Source organism: Talpa europaea (assembly GCF_964194135.1).
Source record: "Talpa europaea genome assembly, chromosome: 13".
Taxonomy (NCBI): domain Eukaryota; kingdom Metazoa; phylum Chordata; class Mammalia; order Eulipotyphla; family Talpidae; genus Talpa; species Talpa europaea.
Genome location: NC_140080.1, coordinates 49,494,239 through 49,511,611, shown reverse-complemented (window position 1 = coordinate 49,511,611; position 17,373 = coordinate 49,494,239). Strand labels below are relative to the sequence as shown.

Genomic DNA, 17,373 nt, shown 5'->3' with positions numbered 1-17,373 from the left:
AAGATTAGAATAGAAATGAAGAGGACAACTCAAAAGATCAATGAAATCAAAAGCTGGTTCTTTGAAATATAAATAAAATAGATAAACCTCTAGCTAGACTCAGAAAAAAGAAGGTATTCTAATAAATAGAATCAGAAATAAAAGAGAAGTTACAACTGAGACATCAGGTATACAGGGGACCAAATGAGACTAACATAAACATCTTTATGACAAATATGCATTCAAATTTATAAAGCAGAGTAAAACTATCACTATTTGCAGGTAATTAGATAATATACATAGAAAATCCTACTAAAGACTCCAATAAACAAAGTATTAGAAACAATGAAACCACACAATAAAGTGGCAGATTAAAAAATCAATATGCAAAAGTCTGTTGCACACCTACATGTAAATAAATAACTAGAAGAGAAAGAAATCAAGAAAAATATTCATTTACAGTAGCATCAAAAAGTATTAAATCCCTAGTTGTAAACTTAACAAAGGTGAAAGACTTATTCAACAAAAAGTATAAAATGCTGTTAAAAGAAAGGCAGACACAAGGAAATGGGAAGCTATTCACTGATCATGGATTGGGGAAATTAATATTGTTAAAATGACCGTCTTACCCAAAGAAATATATATATTCTGTGTAATCCCAATCAAAATTTCAATGGCATTCTTCAAAGAAATAGAGCAAACATTACTGAAATTTATATGGACCAAAAAGGCATGGCTAATCAACACAATCTTGAAGAGGAATGGAGGGACCATGGTCCCAGACTTCAAACTATACTACAAGACTATAGTGATCAAGATAGTATGGTATTGGAATAGAAACAGACACACTGACCAATGAAATAGAGTTGAGAGCCCAGATATAAACCCACATTTATATGGACAGTTAATCTATGGCAGAAGCCAAGAGTATAAAATGGAGAAAGGAACATCTCTTCCAAAACTGGACCACATGTCTATGGAAACTTGACCACTCATGTGGAAAAATATAACTTGACTGTTCTCTCACTCTATAAACAAAAATTTACTCCCAGTTGATTAAAAACTCGGATATGAAATCAGAAATCATAAAATACATAGAAGAAAGCATAGATAAAACATTGACTACGATGACTTCAGGGGCATCTATCCGGACTCTAACATTAAAGAAAACATATAAAATTAAAGAAATGGGACTAAATCAAACTAAAAAGCTGCTCCACAATGAAACAAACTATCATTAAAACAATAAAAGGGGGGCCTCCCTGGTGGCACAGCAGTTGAGCGTTGGGTTGCGAAGCTGCCCGCAGCCTCTGCAGCGCAGGTTCGATCCCCAACTGCAAGGTGAGGGTCCCACATGGCACGCAGACCTCTCCTGCTGCCCACTGCTCCCCTCAGCAGTGTACTTTGTCAGTCTGCCTGCTTTGCTCTCTGCTCTGGCTCTGGTGAGAATTCTCTCACCCTCCCACGCTTCTGACTGTACCCAGCGCTTGTATAAATAAATAAATCTTTGAAAAAAAAAAACAGTAAGAGGGGCCTCCTTGGTGGTGCAGGGGGTTGAGCACAGCACTATGAGGTGGTCGCCAGCCTCTGCAATGCGAGTTAAATCCCCGGCCAAGGAGCAACCCACATGGCGCAGCAGACCTCTCCTGTCTCACCCACTGCTCCCCTCAGCAGAGTATTACAGTCAGTCTGCCTGTTCTGTTCCCTACTGTCTCTGGTGAATCCTCTCATGCCCCATACCTCTGGCCTATACCCCAGTTAAAAAAATAGATAAAACAATAAGACACTTTACTGGATTGGGATATAATATTTGTACATCATGCATCCAACAAGGGGTTAATATTCAAGATCTACAAAGAATTCATACAAATCAATAAAAAGAAAACAAATAACCCAACAAAATGGGCAGAAGAGCTACGTAGAATAGAATCATTACCCCAAAGAAGATATACAGATGGCTAACAGGCACATGAAAAAAAATCACTAATCAACAGGGAAACAAATCAAAACCACAATATGATACCACCTCACACCCATGAGAATGGCCCATATCACAAAAATCAGAAACAACAAAGGTGGGTGAAAATGTGAAGAAAGAGAAGCCCTCCCACACTGTTGGCAGGAGTGCAGATTGGCTCAGCCCATATGGAAAACAGTATGTGGGTTCCTAAAAATATTAAATATAGATCTACCATTTGACCCATTAATTTTACTGTTTCTACGTGAGGAAGACAACAGTAATTTGCAGTAATACATGCACTCCTATGTTCACAGCAGCACTGTGTGCAATAGCCAATTTATGCAAATAACCTAACTGTCCAAAGACAAAGCAGTAGATTAAAATGCGGCATATATACATGATGTAATACTAAACAGCATAAAAAAAAATGAACTTTTTTTTAAGATTAGTTTGGATTATTGGAAATTGAGGATGAATTGATAGGTACAGTACATACAAAGCAATGATAATAGAAGTTGTGTAGTATTTTATAGTGCACAACATAAAATTCAAATGCTGGAACAATTTATGGACCGTTGGTAGGTTTCTGTGCATTAGTGTGGATTGCATTTATTCTTCACCATATTCTTGGGAGTTCCCATGAACACTGAAAACCATATGTAACTCATTTACCTGGCTGATTTAAAAGGAGTTTGATAGCTTCCAAAAGTTTCCACTCTCTCTTTCCTAGCCAGAAAATCAGAATACAGGTGCATTGGAGAGATTTGTTGAGTGAACTTTTGCCATTTGTAACAATGTAGATGGACTGAAAGGGATTATGCTAAATGGAATAAGTCTGAAAGAGAAAGGCAAATGATGGATGAGTTCAGTAATATGTGGAATACAGAAAAACAAAACAAAGGAATTGACAAAACTATATCAAAACAAACATAAGAAATCTGAATGATTGAGGCTACTGGAGAGGCAGAGAAGGTAGGGTTGAAACAAAAGTAGGAGGGTAAGGATTGTGGGAGTTTTGGTGGTGGGTATGGTGTGTGACATGCATCTGAGTAGATGTGAACCCCATTCTCCTAAATCATATACAGTGTTGTATACCAATGCTAACTCAATAATGAGAAAAAATAAAATAACAGTAAAAATTCAACATATATATTCAAAAAATTTCATATGTAGCTGTGATATTCAGTAAGACACATGCAAGTTAAGTCTTATTCACCATGTATTATGTCAGCACTGCCTGACAACACAGCATCCTGAGATGCTTAATGTCCTATAAACTTCATCCACACCTAAATTTTAATCCCTACCATATAAGAATTATGACTGAATTATTTTTTTTAAAGATTTATTTATTTATACAAGAGCCGGGGTACAGGCCAGATGCGTGGGAGGGTGAGAGGAAACAACAGAGACAGAACAGGGAACAGAACAGGCAGACTGATGAAATACACTGCTGAGGGGAGCAGCAGGCAAGACAGGAGAGGTCTGCCACGCCATGTGGGACACTCACCGGCTGGCTGGGATCAAACCAATGCTGCTGCAGAGGCTGTGGACAGCTTCACAGAGCTGCGCTCAACTGTGGACAGCTTCACAGCGCTGCACCACCAGGGGAGGCCCAATGACTGAATTTAAAACCCCATGAACGCCTCAGAAAAATGTACTTTATTATCATAGGTGGAAATAGAATTTGCTTTAATTATTCTCAACAGTCATTAAATTCCCATTCTCAGAATTTCTCTCTCTTTAGTAACACAGCATGGAGGAAGGGAAAGGAAAGAGCAGAAAGGAAAGATGGAGAAGAAGTAATGATTGAGGGGCAAAAGAGGGAGAGTGTATTTGCATACTTTATATTTTTCCTAGGATTTCTTGAGGTAGAAACCTGTAACTCTTAAAATCTAGAAACTTTAGGCCCCTACCTGATGACATAGGCCATACCTTGTGTTCATATAGTCACCTGTCATCTGTGATGTTCTCTAGAGGAAAATGTTGACAACAAACCAAAACTTATGTTTAGCCTGGACTCTTTCAAAGAACGATAGCAAGAAGACACAAGAACCAGGGGTGCTAAATGGGTGTGTTTAAGAAGAAACTGAAATTTAATTATTTTGGGTAGAAATACACACAAATGAGTGAATAAATGACAAAGTTCCTTAATGAAGAAAATAACGTATTGCTAGCATGGAAACAAGAAGCCCAGAAGCTGAGGCCTGCACACATGTGCTTAGAGCTGGCAGAGTGATGATCTAGTGAGGATGAAGGAAGGAAAATTGGGTCGAGGGTCAGCCCTAAGCTACACACACCAGGGATAACCTGTACACACTTTTTAAAATTCTTGCCTCTCTGTGTTGCCTGTAAGGAAAAGAAAGTGAAAATAATGCCCCCCCCCAAATATTATCTTATTTTCTTATGTTTTAATTGAGATGCAGATAAAATGTTAATAATAGAATTAGGGTACAGAGATGGAGATATTTTAATGGCAATATTTACGGAACTTCAAGGCAAGATTTTTTTTAATTTTTTTTCACTTTACTTGGGCAATAACTAAAAAGAAACCTAGAAAGCAAAATATCAAAAGTGATATGAATCAGCAAAAAATATCAGACACGAGCTTTCTTTGACATTGGAGTAAACAAAAGCCAGTGCTATTTTAAGATAGGAAAGGCCGGGCACATTATGAAGCAGTCTTGGATTACTGCACTATTTTAGTGAATTCTGGGAAATGTATAATGGGAAAGGGGAAAGAAAAATTGTTCAGAATTAAAGGAAACATTTTTAAAGTGATGAAAGAAACAAAGCCACCAATAAAACCACACTCCAGGTATGTTTTTAAGAAAATACATTATGTATATGTTTAAATTTATGTAACATTATTGTTATAGTGTGCTTCATATTGCAAAGGTATTCTAAGCAGAGTTTGTTTGACTAGCACATTTCTCTGTCTTTGGTAGGCCATCAGTGCATTCAAAATATACTTTTCAGGAATAGATCTAATATATGCAGAATGAAGTATGCATATATTAGAATAGATAGCCAATTAGTGTCCTAAGGGATAGATAATATCTGAGAATTTTTCCCTGCTAAGTGAGTAACTTCGGGAAACTGTGCTCTTATCCTAAAAATAATTGCTCCAAATATGTTGATATCCAACTTAAGAAATGTAAATTACTATAATAATTGATCACATGTTTTCCAGAGGGAAAATAGACAATTTAAAAAACTACATATAATATACTGTCACCACTTTCACACCACTCCCACTAATATATTCATTGAATCACATTTGTCTTTATTTTGATAGGAATAAATAGTGCCTGAAGTTGTTTGAATTAAAAATAAAAAAGAAAGAAATGTCTTTGGGGTCTATTCCATAGTCTTTTAAATTATCTCCCCAGTGGGAAATGGTTGTATTGTTGAAGGTGGTTTTAATGTATGAAAGTAGCCCAATATAACTATAAGTTAAGGCCTGTGAATGAGGTGGGGAGTATTAGGCAATGACACTTGGGTTAAAAATCACGTGTGATTCTAAGGCAGTGCAACAGCAAACATACTGATGCTCTGAAAATTATTGCTGAAGATAATTGGTTATTGCTAAAGTTTTTTTTGGTTATTAATAAAAAAAAAATCCGGGGAGCTGGAGTTTTCTGGAAAACACTGAGTCACCGGTAAAAAAAAAAAAAAAAAAAAAAAACACACATTTTTTTTAAATTATCTAACCTCTCATAGCCTGTAGTTTGACATTCGATCCTTTAGTCCTATGTGAGTGAAGATGCCCCTTTTTGCCCCCACAGAGGCTGTGAGCTACAGTGCTGGCACAGGGCTGGAGTCAGGCTCTTGGTAAAAGCATTGTACTGCTTACCAGATGCACAGACTTCAGGTCCCAAAGTCAAAAAGAGTCAAAATTAGCTTGATCGGGCAAGCGCCAATGGTTACTTTTTAAAAGATGAAGGAGGAAGACAAAGAGGAAGGGTGTGTGTGTGTGGAATTCCCAAGTGCGGGAAGCTCACACCCCAGAGCTAGTCCTGAAGCCAGGTGACAGAAACGCAACTGCACACACCTGAAGACTTTGTGCAAACTTCCATTTCCTTTTCTAAATAATAGAATCATCCTGCTAAGATCTCAAAAGATCTGCAATATCATTGAAATGAGATAAAAGTTGATCTGTTACTCAAAATTACTTTTTCTGATTCATAGTTTGTTTCAATAGTCCTATGCTGCCTATATGATTCAACTTCAATTAATAACATGTTTGGTTTTCTTTATAGGGATGTTGGATCATAAGTCATGAATGGTAAAATTCTATTATTTTTGCAAATCTATGCACAGTCAATTCTCAACCAAATTGATCACACATTTTGTCATTCCTGTTATTACTGTCACCAATCATGCATGGTGTATGTGATTCTGTCTTGGGAACAAGTAAGGAAGAAGCACTAAAATATTAGTTTGCCAAATTTAAACTAAAATGTCCCTTCTTCATGATCAACTGAAAAATTCTCAAATATCTAAATAATAAAAAAAACATATTTTCTTTAGCAGTTCCTAATATTTCTTTGAGGTCAAGTGTGAAATATTATAAATATGATGATTATTAAGAGACCAGAACAAATTAAGGTAGTGATTTCTACCATCTAATATTGAAAAAAAATGTGCAGAAATATACCAGAGAAGGATGAAAATATTTCTTAGTCTTGAAAATCTCATTTTCTAAATGATGCAATTAAGGAATAGAGACTTTTCGTGACTTGGCAAAGTCATGTAGCTCATTATTCGCAGGATGGAGACTTGTTCCTTAGACCTTCAGGCCTTTTCCAAAATATTCACTGCTTAGATCTTACAGGGGTTCATGCCCTTGTGCCAATGCCAAAGCAGAAGGCTGCAAGTAGGCAGAGGAACACAGAAGAAGAGAACTAGCAGGCGCTAGGATGTTCTCACAGACATTTCCATGGAGCTTTGGCTCAAAATGATCAGTTTCCTAAGATTTTATATTCTTCCTTCTTCCCTGTACCTGTGGACAAAATTGCTGACCTAGCTGATTTGACCACATCAGAAAACAGATCAATTTGTGTGGTTCCAGGAGAACTGAAAATATTTTTTTAAAAAATAATATGCACTTCAAGTATGATGCTCTGGTAAATTTTACCATCATCAAATTATTTATTTATTTATTTACTGTAAGTCAAGTAAATGTTTATTAATTGCCACTCTGATAAAATTCACATTTGTGAAAGTTGCAGAGTGTGTGAATTAGAATGTTATGAATTTTATATTCAAAAACAAAAACAAAAACTGACAGCTCTAAGAGCTACTGCTAACTATTTTCAGATTTTGGTGATACTGGAAAGAAAAAAAAATATTGAGTCTGTAAGCTTCTTGATCTGTCAATAGCAAATTTTTTTTCCAAGCTCGCTGTGTGTTACAGCCTTTGCTGGACAGAGGAAGTGTGACAATCAGACATAAGATGCACAGTGAACAAACCTACAATTCAGAAAAAAAATATATATATATATGTATATAGTTAAATATCTGCTGTGTATTGGCAGTAAGTTTAGTGCTGGACTATCAAGAAGCATTACAAAGGGTTCCTGAGCTAGCTGATATGGAAGAGAAAAGAGCACCTGTAAAACTAAGAACAAAACTGTGATAAAATGAACGAAGTGTCAGATGAAAACAGAGGAAACCATTCTGCTGGGAAGGAGAATTTATAAAGGCAAGAAGATGTCACACCCATTTCAAAGTTAACAAAGAGCAACAGCACAGAGGCCTCCTCTAAGGAGGAGGGAGGGCCAGGCAGACAGTTCACAATTTGCAGATCATGTTCCAACGCTTCCTTGGAATTTGACCGGAACTCTAAATTATCTGTGCCTGGAAACTATGTCTGAGGAACAGGCCCTCACACTAACCTGTGAGAAATAATAAAGCCTAATTCTCAGTCTGGAACTCATAAATTAGATGCAAGATTTACTGAGCATTTGTCATGCATCAGGCACTGCACCAAGTGCTTTATAAGCACTACCACCAAAGCCATGTAACAACCTTCTGAGCATGCTATATCACTGACTCATTTTTACAGACAAATAACCAAAGACCAGAGCAGTTAACAACTTGATCAAGGTCACACAGCTACTATGATCAGTCAGGATCTGTACATAAGCAACCAAATTTTAGAAATGAGACTATCAATGAAAACACTGTCTTTTCCTGTTGATGTCAGAGACCATAAAATGCAAAGAAGGAAGAAAAGAATGTGTGTGTAGTTTCCTGTCGATATCTCACACTTTTAACCCCCACTCCGACACATATTCCTCAGATTTCTTCTGGGGTAGGAAATCATGTAGTTCCTATGGAATGGAGAGTAGCCCCCTAAGTTATACAGGGCATCTTGCACAGCCTGTTAACACTTGCATTTAAGTGTAAGCCTGGAAGCAAAGTGGGGATGATGGAGAAGAAAATTCAGCAATACCCACAAGACAAAGTTACCTTCCTGTATGGGAGGCAGAGACTCATATTGGTAAGTTAATATCCATTCTCTCTCTACAGTCACACCACAACCACCTTCCCTATTTTTTTAGCTAAGTACATTACCAACCAAAATAAAGGTCACATTTTTCTGGTTTCCCTTGCAGTTGGGTAGGTGAAAAATATTAAAAGGTAAAGAGTTATTAAATCCAGACAAATGGATGTGAATAAAAAATCACGCTACTTCTAGATCATGTCCTTAGCGGGTGAGGAAGAAGTTTCTCCCTTCTGTGTTTCCTTCCCCCACTCTCCAGCTCGAGTCGGCCCACCCGTGGATTGACTTGAGCCAGGGGGGGTGAATGCAACACCTACAAGAAAACAGAGCAATAAGTGCTATCCTGCCTGCTCCCAGAGCAGAGGGCACAGCTCCAGATCTCCTACCTCTAGACTGTCATTGCAAGAAATAAGGTTCACCTTATCCATTCTGAGAACCTTCTGTCATAATGAGGAGTTATGAAAACAAAATGATCTGTAATTAGAACTGGTTGACAGCACCATCTACTAAGTGTAGAAAAAGATCTTCTTGCTATCAGGTCAGAAATACAAACTAGCTCTTCTGCTGACCAGGCGCTACATTAAAGGCAGAATGGCACAACGGTTGCTTTGATTAGACAGAATAAACAGGGATGTGGTCGATGGAGACAAGCCTTAAGAATACTTTTAACTGTGGAAGAGATCCCAGAGAACTCTGGGCATCGGAGGGCACATCTGGCTCAGAACATGGGAAGGCTGGAAAGAGGTCAAGAGGCCAAGACGCAGGCTTGAGTTTCTTCAACACTGCAGGATACAAAATGGGTGAAGTCAGGCAACACTTCTGTTGGTCTAGATGAAAGAGCAAAGACAAACACAGGAACACTTGTGAACGAGGTACTTGAATTAAATAGCACATGCACCAGAGGGACAGAAGCACCAGCACCAGCAGGCTTAGAGGGAATATGTAGGCTAAGGCACTGAGGGAAAGTTCACAGACAACAGGTACAGACAAGGCTGCAGGGAGAAGAAGGAGGCTTGATGTTTGACCAAGTTAGTCAAGAAGGCAGGGAGAAGGGAAATGGAAAATTCAGAGTTCAAAAAAAATCAGAAAAGGGAATCATTTGAATTTTTGTATTAGAATAACTTCCTAACAGAGCGATAAAAGTGTTAGTAAAATCTCCCCTCCCAGATGACTGGTAAAATTTCAACAAAAAGCTCAATGTAACCACATAAATATACCAAATCTAGCCTTTTTCATACAATGTATTTAAATTTTGATATTATATACAGAAAAGTTGAAATATGTCCATCTGTAATATCCCAATTTAGTGCAGAATTGAGTCTACCGATACAGCAAAAAGGAGAATTCAAAAATAGTTTAGTTTATTAATCTGAAAATGTCACCGACCTCTATGATAAAACAAGGCAAATAGAAGTTGTATATTATGCAAGAAAGAGGGAAATCATTTTCTAAAATTACATATATATATAATTATATATAATTTTTAATCTACCAATAAATAGAATAATATGTAAAATTGTATGCTGCTCTTAAATTTTAAAAATAATTTGAAACATTGAATGGGCTGTATGCCATTAGATAATTACTGGGAAGTTCAAAAATTATGAAATTGTTCATAACAGTCTGTAAAAGCACTCTTTCCATAGATATGTAGTGTGTGATTTCACATCTCCTCGTTCTTCCTCATCTTTCCTTGTTTTGGGTGGTCTGAAAGACCAAGTGGACAGAATGACAAATAGAAGTTTTATCAAGGCTATTCTCTTACCACTACATATCACTTAAATGATATTCAACACAACTTTGTTTATTCTTAACCCAATGGGGCATTTGCCTTATTTTGTTGATCTGATTTCATATCCTCAAAATAACTGCTGAAATCCACAAATCTTGCAAAAGTTAATATTTTATATTACAGTTCCAATATCATTTTGTTCTTAATCAATTTCTCTTAAATATACAGGTGTGCACTTCAACATTCTAAGTTCTAAACATTTATGGAAAATTTAAAATGTTCATATACCACTATGGAGAGCTATGTGGAGATTTCTGGACCTACTAAACATAGAGCTTCCATATGATCCAGCAATTCCACTCCTAGGTATTTACCCAAAGGACACAGAAACATCAATTCCAAAGAACACCTGCACCCCTATGTTTATAGCAGCACTATTTACAATAGCTAAGCTTTGGAAACAGCCCAAATGCCCAAAAATAGATGACTGGATCAAGAAGATGTGGTATATATATACCATGGAATATTACTCAGCATTCAAAAAAGATCAACACATGCAATTTGCAGCAACATGGATGGTGCTGGAAGGGATCATACTCAGCGAAATAAGCCAGAAAGAAAAATAAAAATACCGGATGGTCTCACTCATAGCAGGAATCTAGAAAACTTAAATAAGGGACCAGGAAAATGAATATAAGAAAGTGAAAATCAAAATCAACAAAAAACTATGAACCAGAGACACTTTTAGGGGGGCGGGGGCGGGAGGGGAGAGATTGGGGTCAGAATGGGGGGGGGTTGCAATTGTATGGGGAATATAAAAATAAAATTTATTATTTAAAAAAAATAAAAGTCTTAAAGCAAGAAAAAAATATTCATATATATGAATATGCATGTATATGCAACTTCATATCCAATTAACTGTTAGGAGCATGGGATTTAAAAGGAAAATGCCCATGTAAAAATAGATAAACAAATAGAATCCTATTAAATAAAAAACACAGAAATGATGTTATAGTGTCAGAAAGACAAAAGTAAGGACTGTCAGTATAGTTCCAGGAAGTACAAATTAAGTAGAATGCAACTGCAGATATGTAAAATAGTGAGTGCAACTAGTGAGAAAAGTCCTAATAATTAAAAATTCTCCTGCCACACATACCAACCTTCACTTGCATAATTTGGGTCCAGGAAAGCACTACATTGCTTTCATGTGGACCTCAGGTATTCACGTCTTTCTCCTTATGAATCATGTTGCCATCAGTTAGTCAGTCATTTCTATTAAGCTGTTCCCAAGCATCCCTGTTTTTCTACTCTTCTTCATGAATGCAATAATAACACCTTTTTTGAGCATATGCACTGTGTGAGGCATTACACAAAGTGCATAGTGCACACTTTCTCATAAACACCCCAGAAAGGAGGCATTAATATCTCCCTCCATTTTACAGAAGGAAAAGAATAATAAAAAGTGCTACAGTCACATAGTAAAGGGCAAAGCCTGGATGAAGAGAGGTCTCTGAGGTTGCCAAAGCACCGCACCCTCCTCTCCCAACAGCACGGCCCAAAGATCTTGTCCACCTCGGATAGGAAGGAACAGTCCTCGCAGAAAGAGACAACACCCACTGACAATGATAGGGGAGAGTTGTGGCTCCAGTCTCCATAGCTCAAATGGCCATGCTATTTATGTTTATGAAATAATTTCTTTGAGAATAAATTATAATTTTTAATCTTTTACACTATATATTTTTCTCTTCTTTAAAATGATTAATAGTATCTACTAATATAAGGCTGAAAAGGTGTGACAAAAGAATGCAACTTACAACACTGTCAATTTATCCTTCAGCATGAAATCTCTGCAACTCTACTCAGGCTACTCTGTAATTCTTGGGGTGCATGTAAATGTGATTTCAAAATGAATGCTACCTAAAGAAAAAATATATTCTGCTATAGAGAGAAACTTACATTGAGATAGTCACCCATTGGTGACTATGGGTGACTCAAAGTGACTCCATTTTTGTGCTCAAAATTTAATTTCTAAAGGAAATTTTAGAGATTCTTCCTGCATTTGCAAAATCATTCAAGTATGGTATTTTTCTCAGTTGGTTTGTTGGTTGATTTATTCTGTGTGCTACACAGAACAGTCCCCTGTTCTGCCTATTCTTCTCTAAACTCTGGCCACTGCATTTAGGGGAGGCATGTGCTGATAACACCATGATGGTTCTGCCCGACATGGATCAGTCTGCTCTGTCCAAGCCGGGCTCACCTGTCATCCCTGGAAAATAGTTAAGTCGACTTTTCTAGGAAAGACACAAGGAACTCTAAGCAACGCTAGGCAAAATAGAATGGATCTGTCAGGAGTGTGTGAATAAAAAAAATATCAATCCATTCCTGACCCAGGAAAAAACTTAAGTCCTACACTTAAGAATGGGTAGGGCAGCAGAAACAAACTAAAAGAAAATAAATGTAACTATATTTCTAAAGTACTCAACAATGATCATATATCACTATAATTATTAAAGACTGTATAATATTATACAATATTCTCTTTTATGTGGTATTTGTAAGAAAAAATCAAAATGGCTACCCAAGTAGTCATAGGTAACTGGAGCTTTTTAAAATTTTCAAATTTTATTAATGGGGGAATATCTTTCGCTAGATATTCCAATACTAACAACATATTGTATTATAGTTTGGTTTTGTTTTAAACACTTCAGGGCCATATAACACCTGCATAAAAGAGGCCTGACTTCACTGTTTCTGCTTTGTGAACTTCTTTTACAGGGAAAAAGAAAGAAAACCTTAAGCATCAGATTAAACACAACAGTAGTTAATTTTTAACGTCCATCATTAGGTAAGAAGGCTAGAGCATCCCTGTGGTAAAAAATTTCAACACTGATGTTAGAGAAATGGGTTTAAAGAGAAACAAATACATAAGGCTTGGCTTTGAAGGCTGCCTTGCCCAGATATAAAAATAGATGACTAAAATGTAAAAATCGATTCTAATGGCAACAGATCATTGCACTCTCCATGCACAGGATATTAGGGAAACCTGAATATTTGATTTAGTAGCACCTTGGGAGTAGGCAGACCTGAAAATCCTCCAATAACCTTGAAAATATCCACTTCCTCTGGAAGAGAATTGAAAGTTCAAATCAAGAGACACCTCCCCAGCTCCCTCCCCTCCCTACCAGCACAATGATTAGGAGGCATCACAAATCTTCCCTAGCTGGTTGGGTTGGCTTTCCTAAGCAGCAGTCAACAAGTAAGGAGGTGAGTCAGAGGTCAGTCTCCTGGTCTTCCTAAGCACTCTGGATCTCTGCCAGACAGGGACCAAGGTCCTAGGTCCAAGTCCTTCCCCTTCCCCTAGAATGGCTTTTCACAAGGTTGTGGGGGAGGCTATAAAGCTAGCTGGGGACCTCCACCACTTCTGACACAAGTGAACAGATACTACTATTACAGCAACGTGTGTATGCTGCAGGCCTGCATCACCCCCTCCCTAACCCCCAACTCCCTGGTTTGGCTTCTGTGTGATGCAAGGGAATCCAAAGGAATGAAATAGAAAGGGGAGAAGGCCAAGAATGACCTAGATGCACCTAGGCTGACCCTGCAGCCAGGCAGGACAGTAAGGCAGAGCAATCATCTTTACATCCCTGGAAGCAGCTCTCCTTCCAGGAAGATCTGGACCCTTTGCAAGCTTGTGGGTATTGTGTAGTGAGGAGCCCGGTGTCGAGGATGAAACCAGGAGGTGGGTGAGAGGAATTGAGACCTGTCAGGACCCTATCAGAGAGACAGTGGTCCCTGTTCTACTCTTCAGAGCAAGTCACCAGAGCTGGGAGTGCTGAGCATTCTGAAAGGCCCCTGAAGGGTGAAACTTGATAGTTTGACTGTGTGGCTTCTCAGTATAGAGCACCAATGACTAATGAGAACCACGTGACATACAGATGGCCAACAGGCACATCAAAAAATGCTCATCATCACTTATCATCAGGGAACTGCAAATTAAAACCACAGTGAGCTACCACCTCACACCTCTAAGATTGGCTCATATCAATAAGACCAAGAATAACAAGTGCTGGTGAGGGTGCAGAGAGAAGAACCCTCCTACACTATCGCTGGGAATGTGGATGGTCCAGCCTCTACAGAAAGCAGTGTAGAAGTTCCTCAAGAAATGAAAAATCAATTTACCCTATGAAGCAATCCCTCTCCTAACTAGATACCCTAAATAACCAAAGAATACAAAAACACTAATTTAAAGGGATACATGCTCTCCTATAGTCACTGTAGCACTGCTTACAACAGCTAGCTACAGAAAGAACCTACCCACCCAGTGACAGAGGAAAGGATTAAGATATAGTGTACTATATAAAGGAATACTACTCAGCTAGTAAAAAGGTGAAATCTTGCTATTTGTTACCATGTAGATAGAAGAGGAGGGGGTGATGGTAAGTGAAAGTCAGAAAGAAACACAAATGATTTCACTCATATGTGGACTATCAAAAACAAAGTAAAGTAACAGAGAAAAGCAGGCCAAAGCAAATACTTGAAATCTGATAGCATAAATGAGGGTACTGGAAGGGGCAGGAAAGGGGCTGGAAGCAAAGAGGGAGGGCAGAAAAATCATTGGGGCTTTGGTGGTAGGCATGGTAAGACAATATACATTTGTAACTATGGATCTAAATCCTAAACGTATACAGTGTGATAAATCAACATTACCTCTATAAACATAATATTAAAAAAAAAAAAAGAGTGATAGGACACTAAACTCAGCAGCCTTGGTCAACCCAAGTAGGAAAGTTGGTCCCTGCAAGAACAGAGGCCCTGAGAGAAGTTGCTGCTAATTAGGGGGTAACCCTGCTGTCCTTTCACTCAGCTAGCTGTGCATGTCAGAGTGGACTGGGTTGACAGTGGTCAGGCAGCAGCTGCTGTCCCACAAGCTAGAGGGAGGACGTGGAGCAGGAAGAGGTGAGGTTGCAGGGTGGTGGTGGGAGAGGATGAACTGTAGGGGAAGGTGAGGTGGGTGCATGGTGGAGGTGCTCCCCAGAAGGAAAAAAGTGCCTCCTAACCCTGTGTCCCTCTCAGGTTTCCTCCCTCATCTCATGGGTCAACACACATCCGTCCTCGCACTGGACGTTCCTTGTTAATTCAGTCACCAGCTTCCATTTGGCAAATAGTAAATGTGCTTGGCACAGTGCCAGGCGTTTCAGATATGCAGATGATCCCCAGACTTGGAGAGCACCTGTGTGCAAAAGCACCAGAAGTAGCCATGCTCTGTCTTCCCCAAATTGCTTGCAAGGTTTTTTATCTTTTCAAACTTAAACTGATGGAGAGAGTGCAGTCTGCAGGTCACACCAGCTTTGTGGAAGCTGTGTTCCTCCTTTTCATGAGTGATTGTTGAAGACAAAGATCCCTGCAAAACAGTCCTGCCTAGAAAGTCAAATGACAAAGTAGAAGCTAAGGCCATCAGGAGCATGCTGACTTCAGTGTCTGAAGGAGGACCCCGCACAGCGCACACACATTGTTTCAACTGAGAGCCTTCTAGGTTTTTCTGCAGACCTTTTCTATGTGTTAATACTGGACACAAAATCCTCCTTGTAGCTGGGGTTGATCCTCGGGAAATATGCTAAAGTCTCTCCTCCTCCCCCTCTACATTACTTATACAAATAAAATGTTTGGCACAGATGTGCTTTTGAGTTCTCAATATCTGGAAATATGCAAAAAAGTTGAGCCTTTCTGCCATACTCTTTGTAAATGCAATTGCTACGTGGAAAAAAAAGGTGTTTTATATTCCAATTCAGGTGTTGGGGTGGGAGAGGGAAAACAAGGCTCTGTCTGTCATTCTTAAGAGTGGGATCCAGAATAACAGGCACAGATTATCAGAGGAGAATCTCAGAAACTAGCTCCTCCCAGCAACTTCCATTATCTAGACCTGACACCCAGTTACTTTTTAATGCCCTGCCAGCCATGTGGAAATACTGAGATCCTTCTCTAAGAATCCTTGACTGAGGGTTCTCTTCTGGCCCTCCCTTAACCCTCGTGATTCCCAGGGCAGCCCAGTCAGACTTTCTGATCCTGCAAAGGTCTGAAAGGGCCAGCATGGGAAGGTCAGGTTGGGTCTGGGTAGGTCTGTAGCCTCAGTATCCAGCACTTCAGGGAGGGGGGTGGTGGGGAAAGAAAAAGAAACTTCAGAAACTGTTTCCCAGTATCTTCTCTGGCCTTTTCTTTTTAAAAAGAGTAGAGTCTTTCACTTCTGTCATAGTGGCTCAAACACGGAGTTGGGGGGAGAGGGCCTCTCCGCTGTCTGGGCACAGTGGGGAGGAGCGGCTCCAGCAAGACTGTACCTAGGAGGGAGAGGCGGGGTCTACACAAGTGTTCAGTCAGATTCGTGTCCTTTGCACAGTACTCCAAAAAAAAAGAAAAAAAAGAAAAGAAAAAAAGAAAAGAAAAGAAAAGAAAAGAAAGAAAGAAAGAAAGAAAGAAAGACAGACAGACAGACAGACAGAAAGAAAGAAAGAAAGAAAGAAAGAAAGAAAGAAAGAAAGAAAGAAAGAAAGAAAGAAAAGAGAAAGAAAGAAAATACACCTGTGACTAAGTGTAACAGTCCCCAACATTTCTGCACGCAGGTGACCTGAGTGAGACGGTCAAGAGACCTTCCTGCTGAGCCTCCACGTTAAGTGCCAGTTCCGGGGCTGCAGCCCTGGGGTACCGAGATCCAGGAGTCAGGGGAGCCAGGACCGCAGCAGCATGGACTACCCAGAGTCCAGAACACCAGAGCGTGTAACTTAAGCCTGCTTGGAAGCCCCCCACCCCCGCATCCCCATCAGGCTCCCCGGGACTTCAGCGAGCCACCAGCACTCACCTACTGCCAGACAGACGGGGAGCAGCAGCCTGAACACGAGCCCGCACACCACTTCGGAGGCCATCGCGTCGTCCGGCGAATTTGAGCGGAAGGGATGGGGTTCGAGGTGTCTAAGGCTGGGGGGCCAGCGCCATGCCCGCCTAGGGCCTCTGGCCGTCGGCTCGCAGCCGCCCGAGCATCGCCTGGGCCGGGGCCGCCGCGGCGCCGTCCGCCTCGAGGACGTTCTCACCAGGCTTTGGCCCACCCTCACCAGGCTTGCCGTACCCCCCTCGCCAGGCTCCTGACCCCCCGAGGCAGGCCCATGAAGTGTAGGCTCCTGGATTCCGCGGTGTCCTCGGCGG

The 17,373-nt window shown here is 39.7% G+C and overlaps 1 protein-coding gene across 4 annotated transcripts in view; it reads right to left on the bottom strand.

Moving 5' to 3' along the window:
• The window catches only part of PIEZO2 (piezo type mechanosensitive ion channel component 2), a gene marked incomplete at both ends in the record, with an annotated part of 483,404 nt that extends 466,308 nt beyond the window's left edge, over window positions 1–17,096 (bottom strand). For all 4 annotated transcript variants that reach the window (XM_084251721.1, XM_084251720.1, XM_084251722.1 and 1 more), the window contains one exon: window positions 17,033–17,096. In XM_084251721.1, the coding sequence (XP_084107847.1) occupies window positions 17,033–17,096 (64 nt within the window). The remainder of the gene's footprint in view (window positions 1–17,032) is intronic.
• Between the last annotated feature and the right edge of the window lie 277 nt (window positions 17,097–17,373).